This window comes from Gasterosteus aculeatus, chromosome Y (genome assembly GCF_964276395.1).
Source record: "Gasterosteus aculeatus chromosome Y, fGasAcu3.hap1.1, whole genome shotgun sequence".
In the NCBI taxonomy this organism is placed as follows: Eukaryota; Metazoa; Chordata; class Actinopteri; order Perciformes; family Gasterosteidae; genus Gasterosteus; species Gasterosteus aculeatus.
In genome coordinates, this window is record NC_135709.1 from 18,431,750 (window position 1) to 18,456,782 (window position 25,033).

The 25,033-nt window shown below is 45.1% G+C and overlaps 2 protein-coding genes and 1 long non-coding RNA gene across 5 annotated transcripts in view; 1 reads left to right on the forward strand and 2 right to left on the reverse strand.

Moving 5' to 3' along the window:
- LOC144391115 (uncharacterized) overlaps positions 1-25,033 on the reverse strand; it is a 48,417-nt gene that overhangs the window by 3,994 nt on the left and 19,390 nt on the right. The gene's annotated exons all lie outside the window — the stretch shown is intronic.
- The window catches only part of LOC120812447 (C-Jun-amino-terminal kinase-interacting protein 2-like), a 27,571-nt gene continuing 2,538 nt past the window's right edge, over positions 1-25,033 (forward strand). The window contains exons 1-13 of one of the 3 annotated variants that reach the window (XM_040168399.2): positions 1-1,202; positions 10,311-10,416; positions 18,990-19,223; positions 19,345-19,420; positions 19,869-20,072; positions 20,460-22,686; positions 22,892-23,100; positions 23,200-23,275; positions 24,009-24,181; positions 24,278-24,387; positions 24,510-24,632; positions 24,756-24,826; positions 24,917-25,015. In XM_040168399.2, the coding sequence (XP_040024333.2) occupies positions 715-1,202; positions 10,311-10,416; positions 18,990-19,223; positions 19,345-19,420; positions 19,869-20,072; positions 20,460-22,686; positions 22,892-23,100; positions 23,200-23,275; positions 24,009-24,181; positions 24,278-24,387; positions 24,510-24,632; positions 24,756-24,826; positions 24,917-25,015 (4,196 nt within the window). In that variant the 5' untranslated portion in view covers positions 1-714. Of the gene's footprint in view, positions 1,330-10,310; positions 10,417-18,989; positions 19,224-19,344; positions 19,421-19,868; positions 20,073-20,459; positions 22,687-22,891; positions 23,101-23,199; positions 23,276-24,008; positions 24,182-24,277; positions 24,388-24,509; positions 24,633-24,755; positions 24,827-24,916; positions 25,016-25,033 lie in introns of all 3 variants that reach the window. The other 2 variants (XM_040168400.2, XM_078097690.1) reach the window with 2 other exon arrangements.
- On the reverse strand, positions 4,744-8,776 carry LOC144391341 (gastricsin-like). The gene is made up of 7 exons (XM_078097961.1): positions 8,674-8,776; positions 8,361-8,498; positions 8,134-8,303; positions 6,051-6,169; positions 5,507-5,658; positions 5,283-5,399; positions 4,744-5,173 (listed from the first exon to the last, which is right to left on the reverse strand). Exons 1-7 carry the CDS (start codon positions 8,727-8,729, stop codon positions 4,873-4,875), a joined length of 1,053 nt encoding a protein of 350 aa, XP_077954087.1. The 5' UTR covers positions 8,730-8,776; the 3' UTR covers positions 4,744-4,872.

The window sequence follows — 25,033 nt, forward strand, 5'->3', positions numbered from 1 at the left end:
TTTACATTGTCCTCTGTTTAATGCAAAATAGTATACATAGAACAGAACTCTGCAGCTCATTGACACTCATTGGATAGAACCATCACAGAAAAGGACAGATGTTCGCCTCTCTTTTCAATATGGAGGTTAAACTCTCAGTAAACAACTGGAAAAATGAAGTGGACTATGAGTTGTTATTAGTAAAACAACTATTATGTAGGAGCGTGGCTGCACCTTGTCCTTTTATTCACAACAACAAACATTTACTTCCTGCTACTTTTAACCTCCCCCCTGGTCTCAGGATTAAGCCCCTTTCCCTTAAAGGGCCTGTGAATTCGGTCCTCATGCAGTCCCCTACAATTACACATTTAGGTTGTAAGTGGAAATGTCTTCATCCCCTATTTAATTACTGTTTGTTTGTTTAATGGCCTGGTAAATCACCAAAGTCCAAGCACACTATAAATATACTTTTCAGTCAGTCATTACACGTCTGGCCCCCGTGTGGAAAATCTGGTACCCTGCAGTTTAGCAAAATACAGTACTCTTCAGCACCACAGGCAGTGAACAGCTCCACACTGGAACATCTGCAAAATGACAACATGTATACAGTATAACACAGTACAATATGACGCCCCACAATGTCTGGGGTGTGATTCAATAATCGATTACTCACTTCGATGAAGTGGCAAATGGAAGGAAAATAAACGGTAATGGCAAATTGAATGGCCAAAATGAATGATAATTGAAGGCCGGGAATATATATTACAGCACTGTCTTGCCGCTTGTCCTGCCTGCATCCGCTCAGGACAGCCCTGCTCACTCGGTAAAGACACTGACGTTAAAACGTCACTGCCCCCCCGCTCCCTCCTCTGGCTCCGCACTGCCGCCGCGTATCCGTCGTGTGCCACAGGCGGACATTCGACGAGGGGAAAAGACGACCGCGGTCTTGCGTTGCGCTCTACTTTCTGGCAGGAGCAGGAGGAACTGGGTTGTATTTCAGTTTCAGCGGTCTTGTGCAAAATCTCTGAAGATCCCTTTTGTTTGCCTTCACCCCCCCCCCCCCCCCCCCCCCCCTCCCTTGTGTGGATGGTTAGCTGCGGATTGGATGGTGCTGAGCAGACTCATCTGAATGAAAGCTCGCGGCCAGAGGGGGGCATCTGTGGGGCCGCGGAGAGAGACATCTCTGTCCACACGGCTGCGTCTGTCCTCTGTCCTCCGTGCTGGTGAGTGGACCGCACGCCTCCCGTGATTCTCTGCAGTCCCTCTGAGTCATTTGTGGAAGAAGATGGCGGACAGGGCTGAGATGTTTTCCCTATCCACCTTCCATTCCCTCTCTCCTCCTGGTTGCAGGTAAGAGCGAGAAGGTGTGTGTGGGGGGGGGGGGGGGGGGGGGGGGGGGGGGGGGGTCACATGGTTGACGAGTAGAGGAAATGACTGCGAGATGTTTTAGATGTTGTGACCTGCCAGGCCTTCAATATGTACTGGTGGCTCTGAAGCTGTCACGTCGGGCAGCCGCCCTGCGCATTCTCTGTGTGTGAGGCCCACGCCCTGCTGCGAGCATGCAGGCAGCTGCATGTTTGCTGAACAATCTTTGTTTGCGGAAGTGATAATGTTTCAAAACGGCTACGGATGGGACCTGTGCAACACACGATATGACAAATGTGCCTGCAGTGTAGTGCAGTGACAGTTAGCATTTTCCTCCAAAGTTGTTTATTTGTTTTGCTGCAATGTTCTGATCTACTTTGCCCTGAGGGGTGTTTTTTGTAGAAAGAGAAAGTCCTCTTATTTCTATTTGATTTCCTGTGCAATAATGGCCTGGTGCTGTGGATACATGGTCTCCCTCCCCAAAACAGAGCGAATCTCTCAGGCTGTAATGCCACATTTCATTGTCTGCCTCCACATGTCCGATATCTTGACGGAACGCAATCACATTAGCAAGCCAGGCCCCAGTGGATTTTACATACTCACAAAACGCACTCGTGTGGGGGATTTAGTTACACACTGTAAGCTTCCTCTCATCGCCAGATAATATCAGATCAATAGACCTGATTTTTTGCATGACTACTAACGACCTTAGTACAGAGCACAGGGCCAAGCTTTGGTCGTTACATCAATAAACCTAAATTGACAGCATTTGCAAAGAGCTGTAGCAAGCTGTTTTATTTATCAAACAATAATAAATAATGGAGAACTCTTTCTTCTCTCAAGGTCTTGCTTTCATTAACTCAACGACTTAAACAGTGATCAGTTGTGTCTCTGTTTTCTCAATTACTTTTGTGTGCATTTGATAGTACACACATTATTTGTGTTCATTTTGTGGCAGCTTTGCATCATCAATTTTACCAATGATGCTAGTCAATTAAATATTAAATTAGATTGTAGAATGCTTTTTTACATGGAAAGTGCATTGTTTATTATATATAATTGTTCTGCGTGTGTGTGTTCCTCCCTTGTGTCAATGTTTTTGTGTGTGTGACTGATTCATGGATGAAACCACCAGCGGTGTAATGGTGTGGAACAGTAATCTGCCTTACATAACCCCAACATTGTTTCCAATGGGCGACATAATCCGAGCGGGAGCCCGCCTTTCTCTCCTGAGCTCCAGAAATGTATCACAGACATTTCTTCTGCGCTAAGGGATCCTTCTTTTCACTGCAAACACAAACCTCAAAAGACACACATCATCTTTATAGCAAAATGGTGCACTTTCTAGTTAATATAACCTTTTACTTTTTTTAGTTAGAGAATATCATATTGTCTCTAATATTAACTTATTTGTACTGGTACAAGTGTGCTGAATGATGAATCCCAGCGGCTCATAGATTGGAGCCATGTGGTTGTTTATCAGAGTAGGTAAACTATTGCTTTGTGCAAAACACCTTAAAGCGTCTTTGGGTACCAAGAAAAGCTATAACAACGAAAGCATTATTATTATTATTATCGGCCACTAACTGGAGAGATGCCACCAAAACAAGGCTGTGAGAAGTAGAGGAACGTTAAAAGCAAGGAAATTGTTATTATTTATTAAGCTTTTCTAACTCAACACTTAAATTACGTGTCATTTCATCATAACACTTCGTACATCCTCTCAAATGTAGGTGATTTCTAATTTTCCTAGTCTCCTACGACAATACAAATAATGTATTTAAATTGTCAACAGAATAAACAAAAAATTTGAACCCATTGTTTTGGGCTGTAGAAAACCGTGAGAGACATTTTTCACTTCTTTCTGAGCTGATGAATAATGAAATCAATGATGGAAACCATCACATTGTAGCTCTCGATTCAACAATGAAGCAATTTGATAACGTATATACACATTTCATATGCTTGAGTCTATTCCGTCATACGTCAATAATTTCACTACTTGACTAATTCAACCTTTTCACTAAGCGTCACATATTTAGCAGTCGATGTTCTACTTTTTCCATCTGACTCTTTGGAGGATGTTTTGCAAGGCAGAAGGGGGGAGGTGAGTGGTCGCTATGGTTACCGTGGGGTAAGAAGCTTAAATCCAATACAGATCCATTTTATATATACCGATGCAAAAGTTCCGGCCTATGACAAAGCAGCAAATTCTCACATTTCAAAATCTCTACCAATCTAATGTTTGCCTCTGTTGCCTGAAAAACTTCTTAAATGATGAATCTATTCCAGAGATGAGAGAGTGTGTTGAATAGATGCTGGTAATGAAATATGGAACACAACAAAACTCTGAGAGATTTATAGAAGCAGAGATGACAGTGTTCAGGCTTGACTATTCATGGTCTGGACGTGACAAGGACGGCTGAGAGTAACTGTTGCGAATGTGGGCTCGATAGATCGTTTGAGCCTGAGGATGGCAGTGAGGAAATGAAAAGAAGGAGCGTACCTGCAGACCCTCACTGGCTTAGCAGTGCCAGTGACTGCAGGGTGTGCTATAGCAGCGAGATGGCCGGCACAAGTGAATGTTCACTTTGTGCTGACTGGTTTGCTTGTGGTAGGATTCTCACTTGGCACAATCCAGAAGAGGTAGAGGATGAGCTTTTTTCTTTCTGCTAAGCCTCACTTTCACATCTTAATTATTGAAAATGTTCACGAGCAGCGGTGTCGTGCATGCAAAGGATGTGACAGTGTGCTGTCGGATGAGCAGTGAGTTGTGCACAACATGGTGGGACAGGAACTGCACACTGACTTTGATGCTGTCTAAACACCGACAGGAAGTGTCGTCATTGCAGTGGTGGTTGCATCTCACTGAGTGATATTCTGAGATCCAAATGATGCTGAATGTTTGAGAAAGGGACGCAAACCATCTCAGGGAGAATAACTGGTTTGCATGCGCATGCATATGAGGTGTCAAAATTCAAATTAATTTTGTTGTCTTTCCCATACTGAAACCAAAATACAACCATAGCGGAATTTCTCAATGAAAATTAGAATTATTATTCCATATTTCAAATTATTTGTCAATCAGAATATCAGTCCGGATAATAGCAATTGGATTTTTTTCCAACCATTAGTTGTATGACATAATGAATCCTAGGATTGTAGGACATTTAAAAAGACATTTAAGAAGAATTGTTTTTGGACCCAAACAGACACACTTAATAATAAAGGGCCCTAAACCCCTTTGGTCTCCCTCTAATCAGGTAAAGTGCTGAAAAGATGATGATTACTCATTTAGAAAGACGAAATCTCTGAAATATTTGCGTTAAAACCTTTTATTCTGCTTGAGCGTGATGCAATTTTGTGGACATACTTGACTCTTTTTTGCTTTTTTTCAATTTGAGGATGGACAATAAAAGACATTTAGACCAATATTGCTTATAAATTTATACCAGAAAATATGTTTAAGATCATCATTAGGCAGTGTTTAAAGGGGATTAAATCATTATTTTCTGATGAGGTCAACAGTCAGGTTACGCTGAGGACCCTTAGACAGCTGCAGCAAAGCCCAGGCGGTTGTTGCTGCGGTCGTAGATGGAGTAGTACTCTCCAGAGAACTGTATCTTCATGGGGAATAATAACATCAGAGTGAGTGTGTGTCCGTCGTTCCATTGGTCGTACCTGTCCATACTGGTTCTGTTGAGCTCCGATGGCTTGCATAATGTAACCCAGAAACTGACTTGGGGCGGTGAGCCGGGAGGTTCCCGTGTCCACAATGGACTGGCAGCCCTGAGAGCACCAGCCAGTCTCTTGACCATTGATCTGGAATCTGCAATTTACCAAATATGGAAAGAGTTTTAGTTTCTTCTTGCACTCTCAATCAGTGATCTCAATCACAGATCACTAGACATGTTGATGAACTGTTGACAAGCACTGACCCGTTAATGCCAATCTGCCAGTAAGTCTGAGAGGTCACAGGGGTCCAGTGGATCTGACCCTGGTACAAGCTGTTGTCCACTCCTCCGAAAGACAGCACACTGCCCTGCTGTCCTCCCCTACACCAGACCACAAGCCAAAATGTATCGGCTACAGTAACATCTGAGGCTGTGTATCCATAGGGAATATTTTACGGCTCTCAAAAGAAGCCCTGTGGCACTTGTACCTGGAAAGGTAGAAAGCGAACATGTTCAGCAGGTTTTGACTCATCGTGTTGTCCATGACGGGGGGTCTCTCCTCCGGCCGATATGCTCGGTTCTGACCAGGCTTGTTTGTGCTCAGACCAATCTCCTGGTTATTGATCACAATGCCGCCAACCTAAGGGTCCAAAACCAAATAATACGATATGTGAGTAAGATACTAGTTCGTAGACTGTTGTCATATGTAGTTAAGCCTCAGCCTGTGTGACTGTAGATTGCATTACATAAGTGAGACCTCTGTTGATGATATACATCATTAGTATTATTCTTCTGGTTCAGTGGTATTGACAGATATTAATGGGAATTTCCTTGTGTTTCAACCCATAATACCTACATAAAAAGCTGCTGCACAGATTGTTATAGATAAAGTTAAACTGTGAGACATCACCGACAGAGGTGATATTGAACATTTCTGCTTTCCGGAAGTTCTCTGTCTTAGTTTTGTAAGACTAGTCCAGTCCAGTATTCTGTTAGTATTGTGATGTACTTTGTTTGGCCTGTTGGACTCACATTGACGGTGTCGTATCCAAAGGTCCCATAGAGGCTTCCAGCTCCATAGTGCAGGTAGAAGGTCTGTCCCTTGCCAGAGTAGGTAGAGGACTGCTGGGGGTTGAACTTTGTGTGTGTGTCTGTGAATCGCATTGATCGGGATTATCTCTGGAGCCATTTCCCCCGACATACCCCCATGCCTTGCAGAGCCGTTTGACATTTATAGAAATCATGTGCTGAATCTTTACAGATGCAGTTGCTGGGACCAACAAATGCTTACTGGCATGCCTGTAATTACACTACAACTCTTAAGTGCCATGTCTGTACCAAGGTTATTATCGTTAACGAAAAAACGAAAACGAGGTGTGATTTTTTTTTTTCGTTAACTGAAATAAAAACGAGCCTTTATAAAAAAAATGATAACTAACTGAAACTGTATTGTGTCTTTACAAAACTAACTAAAATAAAATAGAATTATAGAGAAAATGTCTTTAGTTTTCGTCTTTGTCAATGCTATAGAACAGCGGGGTATTTGCTCGCTTGCGAAACGTGAACTTCGTTGCTCGCGAGTTGCTCGAGTTTTCTACGCGCTCGCTGTGGTTCTTTTTGACAGTAAGGTGGAGACGGTGCTTTCAGGGTCCGATCGATGCTGCGAGGTGCGTCCGCTCCCGCCGCCCCCTCGCCATCCACGCCTTAAATCTTCGGCTGCTTTTAGAATAACTTATTTCCCCGTTAAGATGGTTCAGCTACTGTGGAGAAAAGGGCGCCGTCTCTCGCTCTTTAATCTCATGAAGTGCTCGGCGAGAACGACAGCTTTGTTTCTCCGACGCGCACTGAAACAAGCTCCGTATCTCACTCAGCATCTCGCCGTCGTAGACGAGCTTTGGCGTGTTTGGCAGAGCGCCGTGTACAACCAGTATGGATCAACCGATTAACCAATTGATCCATATACATAAAGCGCTCCGGATTATAAGGCACTGACGTTTTTTGAGAAAGTTAAAGCCTTTTGAGTGGACCTTGGAGTGCGGAAAATGCGGTATATTTACTTTAATACTACAAGAGGGCGCCCCGTTTGTTGAACAACGACAGGCGGACAAGAGCAGCCGTTTGGAGCGAGAGCCTTATTGTTTTATTAATCTGTCCGTTTAAATTGTTTGTGCTTCATCAACTATTGTTTCACATACCTAATATGCCTCATCATAAATATTTTTATATTAATTTCAAACTTTTAAAAATTGAAAATTAAAAAACTTTATTTATTTATTGTAAATGACCTCTCGCGGCCCACCTGCAGTACCTGCAGGCCCACACTTTGGAATCGCTGCTCTAGAGTTTTTATTGGGTTTTAGATTATTTTTTTTCAGATTAAGCTCTCTGAGACTCCCGGCTCCCAAGCAATGTCATGTGTGGCTCATTAATGGGTTTAGTAAATGCTGTTCACGTGTGTCTTTAGTCTATTGCATCTTGTGTAGACTCTTTACATATTTGTACTCATATCTACATTTTATGTTTTGTTGTTTTTTTGTGTCCAGTGGAATTTTTCTGGTTAATGACACAAACACACTGACTGACACATATTTCATAGTTGTCTTTTGGGGATGGCTGTTCATCTGTCCTAAATACATTTTTTGAAATGGTATGTTGTGTTGAGTTTGTATTACTTATTATAGCTTGTATCTACAATTCATTTTGAGCATTTTGTTTTGCAAGCAAAAAATGAAGCTTCCCTGACTGCGCCCCCCCCCGGTCTACATTCTGCGGTAAAGAATAAAACTAATACTGAAACTAATAAAAACTCAACTAAAACTAAGCATTTTCCAAAAATAAAAACTAAACTAAACTAGCAAACCCGCTTTAAAAACTTATTTACTTAATTGAAACTAAACTGAAATTGAAAACAAAAAGTCAAAACTAAATAAAAATAAAAACTAGTGAAACATTCAAAACTATAATAACCTTGGTCTGTACAACATTTAAGCTCTTGGAAATAGGACGACAAGTTCAGCTCGCTTGGTCCTCAGGAGGAGTTCATCACATGCAAATGTTTTGAAGAGCGTGACAAGTGAGGGATTTTGCAGTGAAAAGCCTGTTAGTTTGTACTCACTGCAGGCCTGTGTGTTGCAGTAGACAGAGTCCACCCACAGGTTGGCAGAGCCAGTGTCAAACAATACTTGGAAGGACTGGGGAGGTGTTCGAATATTGATGGCACCGTAGTAGGTGGTCTGAGGAGCACATCGGTGTGAGGTAAAGAAAGTACCCAATAAAACAAAGTAAAAACCCATTAGTTAATGGTTTGAAAGGTATGTAAAAGTTAAACCTAGGATTTCTTACATCGGCGTAGTTATTGATGTACATGTTGGCAGAGCCAGCAAACTCATCAGCCTGTTGAGAGCTGGATCCTGGTAAGGCAGCTCAATCCCTTTGTCCCTCAGGGCCTCACGCATGGACTTGTGCTTCTGCAGAGGGATCCTAAAGAAGGAGAAAGCATATATATATATATATATATATATATATATATATATATATATATATATATATATATATATATATATATATATATATATATATATATATATATATATATATAAATATATATCTTAAACCAAGCACATAATTGAAAATCAAAGAGGTGGAGTTTCCTTACTTGACGATTCCCTCTGCGAGCACCACACAGACCAAAACAGCTACAAGACACTTCATGATCCCTCCTGTACACAACGCACTGCTGGATGGATACAACTCTGCTTGGATCCGAGTAGGCTTTATATACACACGTTTAGACCCATATCAGCCAGAGCCTTATCAAGACGTCTGTCATATCAGTTAAGACAGGGTGACCCTTAGCGCCTTTCTCTTAGAAGCTACACGCTTGATTTGAACATCTAACCGCAGCCAAAAACCTCATAACCAAACATGTTGCAGAACAAGGACATAGATGTTATTCATTTGAGTAACTCTTTAGAATAATCTGATGGCCACATTGAATAACTCATTTAAGTACTTATTAGGTACTAATTATTATTTAATGCACCATGCACAAAAAACAATAAGCTATGTAGAAATCAGAGCTAAATGAAATGATACATTTAGAAGTATGCTAAATATATCGATGCTTAGTACTAAACTACGGCTGTAAATTCGGAATATGAAGTAATTTCTTGCATTTTGTAATATAAGCTTTCTATAGTTCCTCCCCTCCCAAAAAAAAATTCTAGATGCTAAAGTTGAATCTTCAATACAATTTATATTAAAAAAGTGAACAGCAAGGTCAAGCTTTAATATTAGTGTCTAACTGTAATCTTCCGCAAAGGAAGAAGACTTTGGTATCAGTGGCAGCTTAACCACACAATTTTATCAAAACCTTTGTGCCATTCAGCTTATCTTTATCTTTTAGTAGTGTTTAACTATTGATAGCTTTTTTCCTATAATACTTTAAGGACATGCAACTTATATAACACTTGTTTGCGTACATTTTATTATTTGTGCTTTGACTGAATTATAGTAAATCGCTTTTTATTTTCTCTCTCAGTTGGACGTTTTTCTCATTAAAGCAGACCAGTAGCCTGGGGGCCGTTTGATTACAGTGGCTGTTTCATGACCCCCTTTTGTTATACTTTTAGATGCATCAGCACGTCCTCATTTTCTCCATGGCACCAATGACATTGTGTAAACAGAAGCCCAGATGACTGTGTGATGTAAGCTTGCATCTATACCTAAAGCGCGCTGTCGGTATCTTTGAAGCAAAGCTGCAATGCGGCATTTCTTTGAACACAAACTGCTGTAGAACCGACCTCCTGCTGAAACTAATGGAGTGGAGATGAGATCGAGCCCAATAAAGAAAACTTGCAACAGGGAAACATATAGAATTCCCTGTTGCACTGGCCGGCTGCCAAAAGTTAAACAACTCCGGTTCACGAGGCACCTGCCAAAAATTCACTGACAACTCTTTTTACACCATTCACATGTTGTATCATTGAGCTTTATTTGTAATGTTGGCATTTTATTAACAATTTCAATTGTGTTGCGGTTGCTGCACCACTGAAATCTTGTCAGTGTGGATTGTTATGAGGGAAGAGAAGACAGAGGACGTGGCTGTGTGGCTGCCTCTGTCCATTACATGTAGACAGTGACGGCCCCTCAGTTGCAGCACGTCTCAGTGTGTGGGCATAAAGTCGACGAGACGTTTTCCTCTGGAGAGTTCACCGGTGGGACAGACGTGTTTCCTGTGTCAGTGTTCTTCCTCACAGCACGTAGTCAACGTGCTGTCTCGTGTGTTTCCAGGCCGGCCCACGACATCAGCCTGGAGGAGTTTGATGATGAAGATCTCTCTGAAATCACAGACGACTGCGGGATTGGACTCAACTATGACTCTGATCCATATGAGAAGGTGAGCCCCTCCTTTGTTGTTATGCGGTTTCTTTTATTGAAATTTGGACGTTCCCTGCTTGTGAGAATATAAATGGACATGAGTACAGTGCATGTTGTTTTACTGTTTACTAAGTGCAAATATTGTAGCACTATATTTGTATGACTTCTAAACCTTTGGAAAGACGGGTGCCTTCCTGTCTTGCTTTTCTAAGCCTGCTTTGGGTAAAAGTTCATTAATCAGGAATCAGGAGGAATCAGGAAACATTTATTAGCCAAAATATGTCAAACATACAAGGAATTTGTCTCGGCGGTTAGTGCGTGACAGTAGACGGACAAGACAAGACAACAGTGCACAAGTAATAAAATAAAGTGGAATGAAATGCTAATGCAATGGGTTAGTAGAATAAGGCTAAGGCTATGGGTTAGTATAAAACAAGGGAATAAAGTTAAAAAAAATTAAATATTAAAAAGTTAAAAAGAAAAATATTAAGCATAAAGTGCACTAACAAACAAGTAACAGACAAAGTGACAAGTGACAAAGTGATGAATTGCATTTAAAGTGGCATGTGCAGTATGAGGGGGAGTGACCGGTGGAGTGTTATAGTCAGTCAGTGGGGGACCGGCTCTGTTGATGAGCCCGACTGCCGACGGGAAGAAACTGTTGGTGTGGCGGGAGGTCTTAGTCCTGATGGACCTCAGCCTCCTGCCAGATGGAAGGGGCACAAACAGTTTATGTCCGGGGTGGGAGGGGTCGGCCGCGATCTTTTTAGCTCGCTTCAGAGACCTGGAAGCAAACAAGTCCTGCAGGGACGGCAGATTGCAGCCGATCACCCTCTCTGCAGAGCGGAGGACACGCTGCAGCCTGCCCTTGTCCTTGGCTGTGGCTGCAGCGTACCAGACGCTGATGGAGGAGCAGAGGATGGACTCCATGATGGCCGTGTAGAAGTGGACCATCATCGTCTTTGGCAGGTTGAGTTTCTTCAGCTGCCTCAGGAAGAACAACCTCTGCTGAGCCTTCTTGGTGATGGAGCTGATGTTCAGCTCCCACTTGAGGTCCTGGGTGATGATGGAGCCCAGGAAACGGAAGGAATCCACTATGGTGACGGGGGAGTCCCACAGGGTGATGGGGGAGGGTGGGGCTCTGTTCCGCCGGAAATCCACAACCATCTCCACTGTCTTTAGAGCGTTGAGCTCCAGGTTGTTCTGGCTGCACCACGACACCAGATGGTCAGACTCCCACCTGTAGGCGGACTCGTCCCCACCAGAGATTAGTCCAATGAGGGTGGTGTCATCCGCAAACTTCAGGAGCTTGACGGACTGGTGGCTGGAGGTGCAGCTGTTGGTGTACAGGGAGAAGAGCAGAGGGGAAAGAACGCTGCCTTGGGGGGAACCGGTGCTGATGGTCCGAGAGGCTGAGACATGTTTCCCCAGCTTTACGTGCTGCTTCCTGTCAGACAGGAAGTCAGTGATCCACTTGCAGGTGGAGTCGGGCACGTGCAGCTGGGAGAGTTTGTCCTGCAGCAGAGACGGGGTGATGGTGTTGAAGGCAGAGCTGAAGTCCACAAACAGGATCCTGGCGTAGGTTCCTGGGGAGTCCAGATGCTGGAGGATGTAGTGGAGGGCCATGTTGACAGCATCGTCCACAGACCTGTTGGCTCTGTAGGCGAACTGCAGGGGGTCCAGGAGGGGGTCGGTGAGGGACTTCAGGTGGGTCAGGACTAGCCGTTCAAAAGACTTCATGACTACAGAGGTCAGGGCGACGGGCCTGTAGTCATTGAGTCCTGTGATCCTGGGCTTCTTGGGGACAGGGATGATGGTGGAGGCCTTGAAGCAGGCTGGTACGTGGCATGTCTCCAGGGAGGTGTTGAAGATGTCAGTGAACACCGGAGACAGCTGGTCAGCACAATGCTTCAGGGAGTGAGGGGAGACTGAGTCCGGACCGGCTGCCTTACGGGGATTTAGTCTTCTAAAGAGCTGGTTAACGTCTCTCTCCAGAATAGAGAGGGTCGCTGCTGGTGGGGGAGGGGCAGGTGATAATGATGAAGAGGCGTGAGCACCTGATTGGCTGGGGGAGGGAGGGGAGGAGGACTGCAGCAGGTTGGTGGAGCTGTGGGGGATGGGAACAGGACATTGTCTTTCAAATCTGCAGTAGAACTCATTGAGCTCGTCTGCCAGGCGGAGGTCATTCATGGACTGGGGGTTTTTTGGCTTGTAGTTGGTGAGGTGTTTGAGGCCTCTCCAGACCGAAGCAGAGTCACTTGCTGAGAACTGTTGTTGGAGTTTCTCAGAGTACAGTCGTTTAGCGTCTCTCACCGCCTTGCTAAACTTGTATTTTGCCTCTGTGTACAAGTCTTTGTCCCCACTCCTAAATGCCTGATCCTTCTGCAGGCGTAGTGTTCTGAGTTCCGCTGTGAACCAGGTTTGTCGTTGTTGTAACTCACCCTGGTGCATGATGGTACACAGCTGTCCTCACAGAAGCCGATGTAGGAAGTTACAGCCTCTGTGAACTCATCCAGACTGTCAGTAGCAGTCCTGAAAACATCCCAGTCTGTGCAGTCAAAGCACGCCCGAAGATCCTCCAGCGCCTCACTGGTCCACTTCTTGAATTCCCTCACCACAGGTTTGCAGAGCTTTAGTTTCTGCCTGCATGCAGGAATCAGATGGACCATGACGTGGTCAGAGTGTCCCAGTGCAGCACGAGGGACGGCGTGATAAGCCCTGCTTACTGTGGTGTAACAGTGATCCAGCGTGTTCTCCTCTCTGGTGGGGCATTTAATAAACTGTCTGTATTTAGGAAGTTCGTGGGTGAGATTTCCTTTGTTAAAGTCCCCGAGGACAATAACTAAAGAGTCCGGGTTGGTCCGCTCCACACGCCGTATCTGGTCGGCGAGTGTCCGCTGAGCCTCGTGCACGTTGCCCGCCGGCGGCATGTAAACACCGACCAGGATGAATGAAGCGAACTCACGGGGGGAATAAAAGGGTTTGCAGTTGATGAAAAAAGTTTCCAGATCAGGAGAACAGTGTTGTAGGATCACCGTTACGTCGTTGCACCAGCTGTTGTTGAAGTAGAAGCAGATTCCTCCACCCTTCGTCTTGCCGGAGAGCTCCGTGTCGCGGTCCGCTCGGAGCAGCTGGAAGCCCGCCAGCTGGAGCGCGGAGTCCGGTATCGATCCGCAGAGCCACGTCTCCGTGAAGCACAAGACGGAGGATGTAGAGAAGTCTCTGTCTCTCCTCATCAGCAGCTGGATTTCCTCCAGTTTGTTGCACAGTGAGCGCACGTTGGAGAGAAAGATGCCCGGCAGCGGAGTGCGAGAACCCCGCCTGCGGAGTCTCACCAGCGAGCCGGCCCGTTTTCCTCTCCTACGGCGTCTCACCGCGTGACGAAAGGTGAGCGCACCTTTGACTATAATGTCCAGTAATTCCACGGAAGAAAGCAGGAAAGTTGGAAGTAACTCCGCTGGAGTTGTTCCACGGATGTTCAAGAGCTCATCTCTGGTGAAAGAGCTCCGGGAATTGCAGCAGGAAACATAATTAACAACAAAAACAACAAAAAACGAAGCGCACCGAAGCACCGAGGCGGCCATCAACGACGCCATCTTGTAGACAATCATCTGCAGGTAATACAGGCAGGAAGTGGTGGTTTTTAGTTAGTTGAAGTCTCTAGAAGTTTATCCTCAGCTTCCAAAAATGTTCATATTAAACTTTGCCAAAATAAAGACACATCTTAAGTTAAAAAATGTTCCACACATTTTGTTCCCACAGCCATTACAGAATAAACGAGAGTTTTATATAATCTCAAGCTTTTAATCTAGAGCTCTGGCTTCAAAATTGTAGTTTTTACTATTTTACACCATTCTCTGTGGTGCATAAAATGTGCTATTTCCACTAGGGGCATTGCAGCGGTTCTATGGGGCTGTTTAGCAAAATTATACAACTAAAATAATGCATAGGTGTTGAAATGAGTCATTTCAGTAAGCCACTCGGCTGGGTGCAGGAGAAGATCCTGTTCCTTACTCGCCTTTACAAAGAATTACAATACAACTCAACGAGGTCAACCTGAGATTGGCTCCAAATTTAAACACATCATACACAGACATAACCAATGGCTCCTACGGGTGTTGATATGGATGTCAGAAAGTATGTGCGTGTGGAAATAATTGTCTGTTGGTGTATGTGTGTTTGTGACAAGCTGTATTAACATTATATTGTACTGCAAGTCACAATTCTTCATACACATCGCTTCACCCACCCACTAGAGCCCTGCCTTCTAAATTACAGTATTTTTTGGATCTATTCCATTCATCTGGATAAGTTTTCCCTTTGGGTCACATACATGCTATTTTCCCAGGTAATGGAAGGCCTTTTTAAAGGATTAGCACCATCTCAAAACCTGCTACTCACTTGGTTATAATTCTAAGAATTAATACGTTTTACGCCGTTATGATTACGGCGCGGTGGAAATTACATTGATCTGTAGCATATTTATAACCAATCCACTAAAGGAATCTTTTCTTCAGAGACAAAATGAGAAACGTGCATGACTTGGAGTGGCGCATTCTCCATGTACTCGGGATCTGATCTGAGCAAATGGGAAACATTCACGGAACTCCTCAGTAGATCATTTAAATATTGATTATTATAGTATTTCCGAGCATCGTCTGCAAGGGACTGTGTTATGAAGTATAAGCAAATAATTGAGTCATTAGCCGTCATCATCCCGAATGCCTTAATTATACAATTTATCAGATGTATTACCTCATACTACTCTCTGCCCACCTCCCTGCTGCCCGGAAGCAAATGTTTAATGGTGGTGGCTTGGAGCCACAGCTGCAGCAGAGGGTGTGTGACCCAGTGCAGTTTGCTGCTATGCAGAGACAACCTCTCTCCCCCCTCCCTCCCCTTTCCCTCCCCCCTCCCTCCCGTGTGTCCTCCTTTCCCTTCCTGCTATGCAGAATGTTACTCAGAGACAGAGCTCAGGTTCCCTCCCCTCTTGTTCTCTTGCACCTCTCCTCTCCTCTCCCTTTGCCCCGTAAAGCTTTGCGCCACCATCTCTCTCTCTCTCTCTCTCTCTCTCTCTGTCGCTGTGCCGGTGACTGGAAACGGATTTAGCTCAGGGATGGTGAGGTTTAAGCTCTGAGCTAGATATTTTGCTTCCCTCACTTTAATCCACCAACAAAACACATCATGGATAGTGAGGAAAACCCTTCTGTGAGCTATGTTTGCGCAACACGTAAGGAGACCTCAGGAGAAAGCGAGACCGTAAAGGGTGGATTTATATTTCTTGTGGCAAAGCGGTCATATCGTGGTAAGACATGCCTCAGCGGCCTCCGTCTAATCCTGTGTCCTTCCCTTCTTCGCTACCTCGTTCCCTTATCCACACAAACAAATCAGACACTCGTCAGCAGAGGCTCTGACTGCTCTCTTCACAAACCAGAGACAGTGTCCGTCCTGGTTACGTTACATTGTCCAGAGGGAGTAATCTTGCTGACATGGGACGTACAGGACACACCCAGTTGACCTCTGAGAGTGCACAACAGACAAACAAAGGCAGAAACAGAGAATTTTGCCTGAGTATTTCACATGGTATTGGTTTTTGCCTGCCGAAGGGTGGGTGACACTCGTGTCAGCTCGTCAGCAGCAGCGGTCCCTCCCTTGTGTGCCGCACTCTGCTGATGAGGAGAGAGGCTTCTGGTTATCGTGTCGGTATGATTCAGCCATACTGGGCAGGATGTCTTTGATGTTTAGGAAGAACAGCCAAACTCAACAGTGGGATTATTCTCTGGCCCCAATCCCCAGCTCTGATTAATTCCAATTGGTTATGGGGTTCACTAATCTGTGATAGGAGCAAATACACACGATCAAAACCCAATAAACTCACACACACATGTTCACGCGATGCCATGAAGTTTACCCTACCATCCGGGGCGAAATGCAGGAAATCAAAAGGGGGTTGTTTTTAATGTCTGATCTGACACACATGGACCAAACCATTGCATTTCTGGCTTTAGCGTTTGGCTTTAGGGGATTAGGTTTTACAATGTGTTTTCAACTGTGTGATTTTTGATTTTTAATTATTTTAAACCGAGCATATCAACATCAACGAGCGACCACAGCGGAGGGAGACAATCCCTTTTTTTGTTTCTGAATCTCTCCCCTGGGTCCCACATAAACACACCATGCTGCTTTCTGCCGCATGCTGCCCCTTATTGTTCACTTCCTGTCTCTCCTACATCCTTCTCTGTCTCTCTAGAGCCCTTATTGAACACCATGAGTTCATGCATAATTCACTATGTGACGGAGCAGTGGTGTCTGTGTCTCAGCTGTGGTGCTGGTTTAAAACGTGGAAATTGAAAGATACACTGATAGATGGAGGTCATCACTCACTAGGTGGTCTTCCCTAATTGGAAGCTAATGAACATCTGTCATGTGCGCCTGCAAAAAAAACGGCCAAGACGACGAGCCACGTTTGGCAAATGGGCTTTACGTGGGCGCATCTGCACCCACGCACAAAAAAGAATCGGATCAGGATGTGAGCCTAATTAAACAATGAGTGCAGATGTAGTAAATATTACATTGGCTTTATTTTTGCATTATTAATAAATCCAAGACTAATAGCGTGGCGTATTTGCCCATAGACACCTCCCTATTGAGTTACTGTTGTGGAGCAGAAATGGGTGGATAAATGTTAGTCATGAGCAAAAAATAAAGTGCGTTTCTGGCTGTGTAGCAGTACCGTTTGTATGCATTTGGGCGTGTCTGTCTATGAAAAAACAAAAAAGTACAATTTTAACTTGGGAATAAATTCATTTCCACTGCAGCTGTGCGCTCTTAAGTGTCTTCCTTATGTGTGTGTAAGATGACTAAACCCATTCACCACACCTCCCCTGCCAGCTGGAGAGTATCACTATATACCTGCAAGTCCACTGGCAGATGCAGGAGGGAGAGTCGTGGGGCTGGATGGGATGATCATGTGGATTGCTCCTCACCGATGCACAGCTCTCATCTGTGGTTCTCTGCTGTCCGTCAGGTGGCCTTGCCAAAGGATGTCTCCTGACAGTGCAGATTATTCTCCGGAGTAGATGTGGCATTTTCACAACCTAGTTTCTGGATCACAAGAGTAAAAAGGTCACACAGCCCCAGTGATGGATGATAATGGGTCACTGTGAGGAAACAGCATTGGGAATCTTGACTGCAGATTACTAGAATAAAAGGTTTCTTAATATATTAAGCCTCACTGTGGGAAAAAATGAATTAAAAAGCACATCCCGGAGAGCTGAATAAGGTGCAGAAATACAGACTTCACTTGTTCGGTACCGAGGAGATTTGTTAGCTCATCAGGAAAAAATCAGAATCAGGGATTGATTAGGGATTGATTAGGCAAAGACACAAAGAAAAAGGACCGTTCACAGAAGAAACCCCCTTGACATGGGACAAAGAAGAACTGGCACAGAGACGGGAACACATGGGTTGAATACACTGGGGAGTTGTGGCTCCATCACTCACAGGTGGATCAGATCTGGGGCGGGGAAGACCATCACAAAGGCAGGACATAAAGACTGAAACGAGGGGAGACTATGAAAAGAAAACAACAAACTTAAGGTGCTATACTGGAATTGACACATACACAATACCTTTACAAACGTTTCTTCATATCCTGTGAGCTAAAAGACAGCAACATTGTTCTGGTAATTAGATATCGCTCTGCATATTCATGTGAACCCTCTCGGTAGTTGAGTGTTAATATATGTGGATGCAGCAGGCGTCAGCAGTATTGTATTGGATGTGCGAGAGAAAGAGAGAGAGCTTTGCTTCCTCCATTAAAGAGAGGCAGAGAAACTGCTGCGCTGTTCCGACTGCAAAGCCAATCAATCAATCAATGTGTTTTCATTAACAAAGTCAAATGATCAGATACAATATTAGAAATGTTTATTGTAGTGTCCATGGAAACGATTATTTAGCAGCTTTAATACATCTAAGTGTAATTAGGGATCGCACAATATGGACTTTATCGCAGATCACAGTAAATTGCAAGTTGAAACTTGAGAGATTTCTTATTGATCCATTCTTATTTCATTTCCCCACCCTATGTTTCTCTTTCATCAACATCTTTCACTTCCCAAATGATTGCTCCCTCAGTCCATCCTCAAGACTACTCGATGCTTCTGCCGTGTTTGCTAATTATTGACTTAATTGACTTAACCTTTAAACCCTCATTTCACGGGGAGACGGTAATGCTGCTGGTCTGCAGCCTGAACCTCTCTGTCTTATGCAATCACATGCATGAACAGATTCCTTGTAATCACGCTGTGTTTTATTCGGGCCATCTGTGCTCTCCTTTTTGTATTCATTCCTTAGACGGGCCGGTTCTTGGCACAGCTTTTAAATGACAATGGAGGTAATCGGCAGCGGATAGAAGCTAGGGGCTTTTCACTTTTGTCAGCTTACTAGATAACGCTTTCCCCTCTGCTGTCGAGGCACAGATGCTTTAATTCGTCCAAATTAGGCTGAAGGTGTGAAAGCATAAACAATCCTTTACTCTATCTCCTGTAACCCCATTACAAGTGTCTCTCCTACTCTCTCTTACGCCACCAGGACTCCCTCATTTTGGAAAAGAGCGACATGAACCACCCAGTGTGCTCCTTCCAGTATGACTTCCAAGAGTTTGAGATGATCGACGACGAGGACGACGACGAAGAGGAGGACGAAGACGAAGAGCTTGACCCTGACGCTCCTCCGTCCCCCTCTGCCTCCCCCCCTCTCTCCCCTACTCTTGGCACACTGAAGAGCAGACCCACCACACTAAACCTCACCACTGCCGTATCACAGGTAAGCAGTGGGAAGATCTGGTCCTAAAGACACACACAACAGCGTTCGTGTTTTATTTTGAGCTTTTGCAAATGTACGGTTCAGTTTCTTTTGAATATCTCCTTCTCTCTCTGCTCATTAGGATTCACTTAACAATAACAGCAGTCTGTCCCCAAAGAAAGGAAGCTGGCAGGACTCTTTACGCAAGACCTCACACGGTAAATGCACAATAGATTTGGGTATGGACAAAGTTTTTCCTTTTAATTAATTGGTTAGTCCAGTACACAGGATTCCTCGCAGAAGACCCAACAGATTGTGTTTCATCTTTAAAGAAGTTGTCGGAGAGAATTGTAATTTTTTGCATGTACGTTGTTTTTCAGGAGTTTGAAGCAGTAAACGTAACATTCATTTATTTATCTGGACAACATCATACGAAGTGCTACCATTGAGCCATGTACCTTTATGTACTTTACACACTGAAGGTGCAGAGATATAAAATACTGCCTACAACAATCTATGCAGGGCACATTGGATGTTTATTTTGAGTTTCTTAATTTGAATGAATTGTCCCAGATGGGCAGATTTATTGTTGCCTTGTTTTAAATTATAAATAATCCTGACACTGCAGCCATTACCAAGGAATATAGACATCTCCTCTGCCTGCAGGTCGTCTGTCTCCAACCCACTCGTGTCTGGAGAATGGAGGCCACGTGACAGGCCAGTGCCCGGCCTCTCCGGTTTCCCAGGCACCAGGGTCTCAGAGCAAAGGTATTCCACCCAAACAGGCAGGGGAGGGCGGGAACCCCCAGTCCCCTCACAGGCCCCTCCTCTGTGACGTGGAGGGCAACAGGCGGGAGAGGCCCGAATACGGTAACAAAAAGGCCGGCATGGCAAAATTTGAGCCCCTTCCATCATCATCAGTGTCTTGTAGAGGCGGCATGTTAAAATTGACTTTACGTGAATTATACTTGTTCACTGTATGTTTAGACAAACACTGCACATTGATTCTTACAAAGCTACTTGCACTAGACCGCTCTAGGAAATTAACTCATTTTAATCACACATATTCTTTTTCTAGATTGATTAGCATTGTTGGTCATTAGGCTCTTTTCGAATGTTATCTTTTTTATTGTCTAGATTACCTCCACAACTCTTACAACCCATCATCTTCTCCGTAACCCTCAATGTCGTCCTGTATTTTCATCCTCTAATGTTATTTTCCTTGTTCGTCCTCACCTTTTTTATCTTCACACCCAGGCTCGTTTGGTCAACATAACACCCACCCTCGCTCTGGTGACGCCACCGAGCCAAAGGCCGACCCTTCGATCCACACGACCAGAGCACCGTCTGTGGATGAGCACTCCCAGTGTTCAGAGGTGGACCACGACCTCAACAGCGACCACAACCACAAACACTCAAAACAGCGCACCACTGACACTTACACTATCACCAGTGAGTTGGGTGTGGAGCACGAGAACGACCTAGACGGAACCAGCCGTTGCTTGTCGTCCACTGCGCCCATGAGAGCCAACGCCGGTGCCGACACACCCTTTTCCGACGAGGAGCTGGAGAAAGATTTTGAGGTGGAGTTCATGTGCAAGGAGACGTACGACATGGTGTGCAGGGAGAACCATCGGTCGTCGTATGTGGAATTCCCCTCCATTGAACCCGCCTCCTTCACTAGCTACGTGTCCTCCAGCCGCTTGGATGCCCTGAGCCGTTCCAGCGGTTCAGATGCAGCAGTCTCTGCAATTGAGGCAGCAGCTAACGACTCAACATCTTCTTCCTCGTACCCAGGGATAGCAGATATGAACCAGCAGGGTTACATGACGTCTGACCAGGATAGGGACCTCAGCTCTCCAGGCTCTGACTCTGACATCGAAGGGGAGCTGGAGGCGGCGTTTGCCTGTGGAGGCACCGTGGTCTCCAACATGATCTCCTCTATCTCAGAGACAGAGCTAGATTTGAGGAGCGATGAGAGCAGCAGTGGACGCTCGTCTCATCTCACCAACTCCATCGAGGAGGCCAGCTCACCTACGTCAGAACAGGAACTGGACCTGGATGCAGAGTTAGAGCAGGACAGTGGCATTGTGGCATTTAAAGCATCTCTACTCTTGGGCCAGCCTGACCCGATCAAAGAAGGGTCCACTCCGCTCTCTTCTTCGCCTCTACCCTCACCTACTCTTGCTACACCATCCTCTGTTGACTCACCCATCTTACCTTCTGAGTCATACGATGATGATCAGGCTCTGACGGGGCTGAAGAATATGGATGATGAGTGGCCCTTTGAGCACCAGGCTGACCCAGATGAGACTCTGCCTCCATCCCAACAATGTGAGGACAGCCTGTCCAGGCAGATGGTGCTGCAGATAGAACCAGACCACAGTCTGGAGAGCTTCAAACGTTCATTTTACCTGCCAGTGGGACCCAGGCTGATGCCCAGTGCAGATGAATATGATGAAACCAGTGAGGGAGACTCTGAATCAGAAAGCGAAGACGACCTGAGTGAGAACTCAGACTCACCGTGGCTCCTTAGCAACCTCGTCAACAGGATGATCTCAGAGGGCTCGTACCCAATCAGCTGTCCCGAGGACTGCTTCAAGAGGAAGGCCTCCTTGTCGGACACCATCTCGCCGTCCTCAGACATTGGAGACGGAGATGGTTTCATTAATGAGGACCAAGAGAAGAAATCAGAATTGGAGGGATCAGAGAAAGAAGAGAAGGAAGGTGAGGGGTACAGAAAGGGTGTGATGGAGCCAGGAGAGAAAGGGAAGAGCATGGACTCTTTAAATGGGGGAGCACTGATTAGTCCCTGTCTGTATACGAACAGCCTTGCTGGTCACACCATAACCCCATTGGTCTTGGAGCACTGTGCAAACAATGGCAGGGGAACTGCAGAATTTCACTCCAACTATACCGCTAAAGACTCTGAGAAGAACCTAACGGAAAAACTAACCAAGAATGTCAGGAGACAAGAGGAAGATCTAGAGCCTAATAACGACTTGATAATGCTGGAGAGCAGGAAGGAGCTGGACTCATCGAGCCTCAGCGAGAGTGTGGTCAGCGACAAGGACGAAGGGCGAGAGACAGAGCCGAGGCCCAAGAGCCGTTCCTCGGCCTCTCTTGAGCGCATCACCGAGGTTAAACACAGCCTGACGCTGGACATACCCACTGCCCAGACTAACCGCTGCTTCAGCCTCACCTACTCCACTGACAACGACGAAGAGGAGGACGACGAAGACTCTTACCCATTCCTGGGTGGCTTAAGGGAGTCCTACCGGGATTGCGACTTAGATCTTGACAGTTCACCACCAATTGATTCTAGTGTGCAGGATCGTCCCTTACCTGACCATGACCTCCCACTGTGTCAGAAAGATCTGCCTCTGAGGGAGCCTAATGAAGATGATGGACTGGCCTATGACTCCATGAAATACACGCTAGTGGTGGATGAGAATACTACTCTGGAACTAGTCAGCCTCAGAAGGTATGCTCTGATGTTTGAAATGTGTCGAAGCTGAGAAATAAATGGCGCGTGTGTTTAAAATTAGGATTTTAATTTGCATAATTCTTTAAGGGTTTCTTTGAAATGTTTTCATTGAAGTACTTCTGAATGATCTGCTTCTAGTTACAAATCATGCCGTCAGTACTTGTGGATGTCTAGCCGTAACGGGCGAACTTCCTCCTATCAGGTGCACCTCCGTTCTGAGTGATGACAGCGAGCTGTCCACACTGTGCGACGAAGAGCCTTTGGAGACGAGCATGTTGAACTATGGTCGGGAGGATGAGGAGTTGAGGCCAGAACTTCTCAGTTCTTCTGAGGACTCATCTCCCGAGGCTGACCTCCCATTCTCCAAGAAGTTCCTCAACGTGTTCGTCAACAGCACCTCCCGCTCCTCCAGTAAGTTCCCCATAACCCTGTTCAGGCACTTCATCCTTCATTTTTTTTAAAAGAGTAGTTTCATTGAAACAGTGTAACTGGTGTCTGTTTACGGTGCAGGCACAGAGTCCTTTGGACTTTTCTCCTGTACCATCAATGGAGAGGAGAGGGACCAGACACACAGGGCAGTATACAGGTAAGAACTCACAGCACATTCATATTTAATAATGGAAACTCAATTGCTGCATCAATCAGATTTATAATAAACTCGAGACCGGTGTGAGATCATCTTGTGGTAGGCTCACACCGGCATCTTCTCCACAACGTACCTCATAAATTCCCGGGTCCTCGCTCAGACCACTCCTATCTTCAGGTTCAGCTCTCATTTTGATATCAACAACACAACTGTAAAGCGCCTTGCACGTTTTCCTGCCGTCACGCGCCCACAGAGGTAAAAAACACCTGGCAGATCACTCAATACTGCTTCTGCAGTGTTTCCAGCTGCAGACCAACACTACTACATTCGAGCTTCACTAATTGTATTAGAGAGGAGAGCAGATGTCCAAACTACAGCTGAGCTCGAGCGCTACTAATTACATCAGTCACCTGTCTGTGCTTGAGTGTTGGCGAGCTAGTGGGGAAGCTACATGCACCTCCATGCATGCATGTCCATGTTGTGAATGTATAATTATGTATTTGCTTTCCTCCCTGCACTCAGAGGTCATTGTCTCTCTCCACCCATCCCACAGACTAACTCTGTCAGCTGTTTCATCCTTCTTGTCTCTCTGAGAAACCGGAAACTCAAAACAGATGCTTCCTGATCAAATTACCTCCACTCTATAAGACATCCGACAGCAGTGTACCATGTAAGGACACATTTAACAGAGGTTTTTTGTTTTTTAGTCCTCCTCCTCTGCTGCTCCCTGCAGGTTCATTCCAAGACATGCAGATGAGCTGGAGCTGGATGTGGATGACCCTCTATATGTGGAGGAAGAAGAGGATGACTACTGGTACCGAGGCTATAACATGAGGACAGGGGAGAGGGGCATATTTCCTGCCTTTTATGCCAATGAGGTCAAAGGCCAGTCTAAGGAGCTGTTGGGTGAGCTGACACATTTACTGCCTTTTCCTCCTCTCTCCGTGAAGGTCAAAAGAGTCTCCTTTACATTATTTTGCGTGTCCACGTTGCTCTCCGTAGGAATGAAACGAAATCCAGCATGGATCGAGACTTTCGGCGTTCAGTTTTTGGGGTCAGTTGAGGTTCCTAATCACCAAGGCAACGGCATTCTTTGCGCCGCAATGCAGAAGGTAACCTAAGTAGAAAACAACAAAACACACTGCAATTGAACGAAGCAGACCCAAACATGTACGAAATACTGTGTGCACCATTAGGGAATGTTTGTTTTGACACGTTAAATATCTTCTGTTAGATTGCTATATCGAGGAAACGGACAGTACATGTGCGACCTCCTTCTCTGTGTGAGCTGGAGATTAGCTTGCAAGGAGTGAAACTGATCATGAGCCTGGAGGATGATTATGACGCCCTTGATGAGGTATAAAAAACATATTGTAAATAAAATTAATTGTTAAGATTTTATTCAAAGTCAGACTTTGATTTAAGATGGAAGAATGTTGCATTTATGTTTTGTTTCTTTCTTCCTATCTGTCTCTGATAGTATGACAGATGCAGTCACTTCTTTCAGATGAAAAACATTTCCTTCTGCGGATGCCATCCGAGGAACAACTGGTAAAGAAATATTGTTTTTCGGCCCTCGTGTCAGCAGCGTAGAGTGCAACATCAGACTGATATCCTTATATTGTACTATTCTATCTGCAGCTACTTTGGCTTCATCACTAAGCACCCGATGCTGAACCGATTTGCTTGCCACGTATTTGTATCCCAGGAGTCCATGCGACCTGTAGCAGAGTGTGTTGGGTAGGTACAAATGTCATT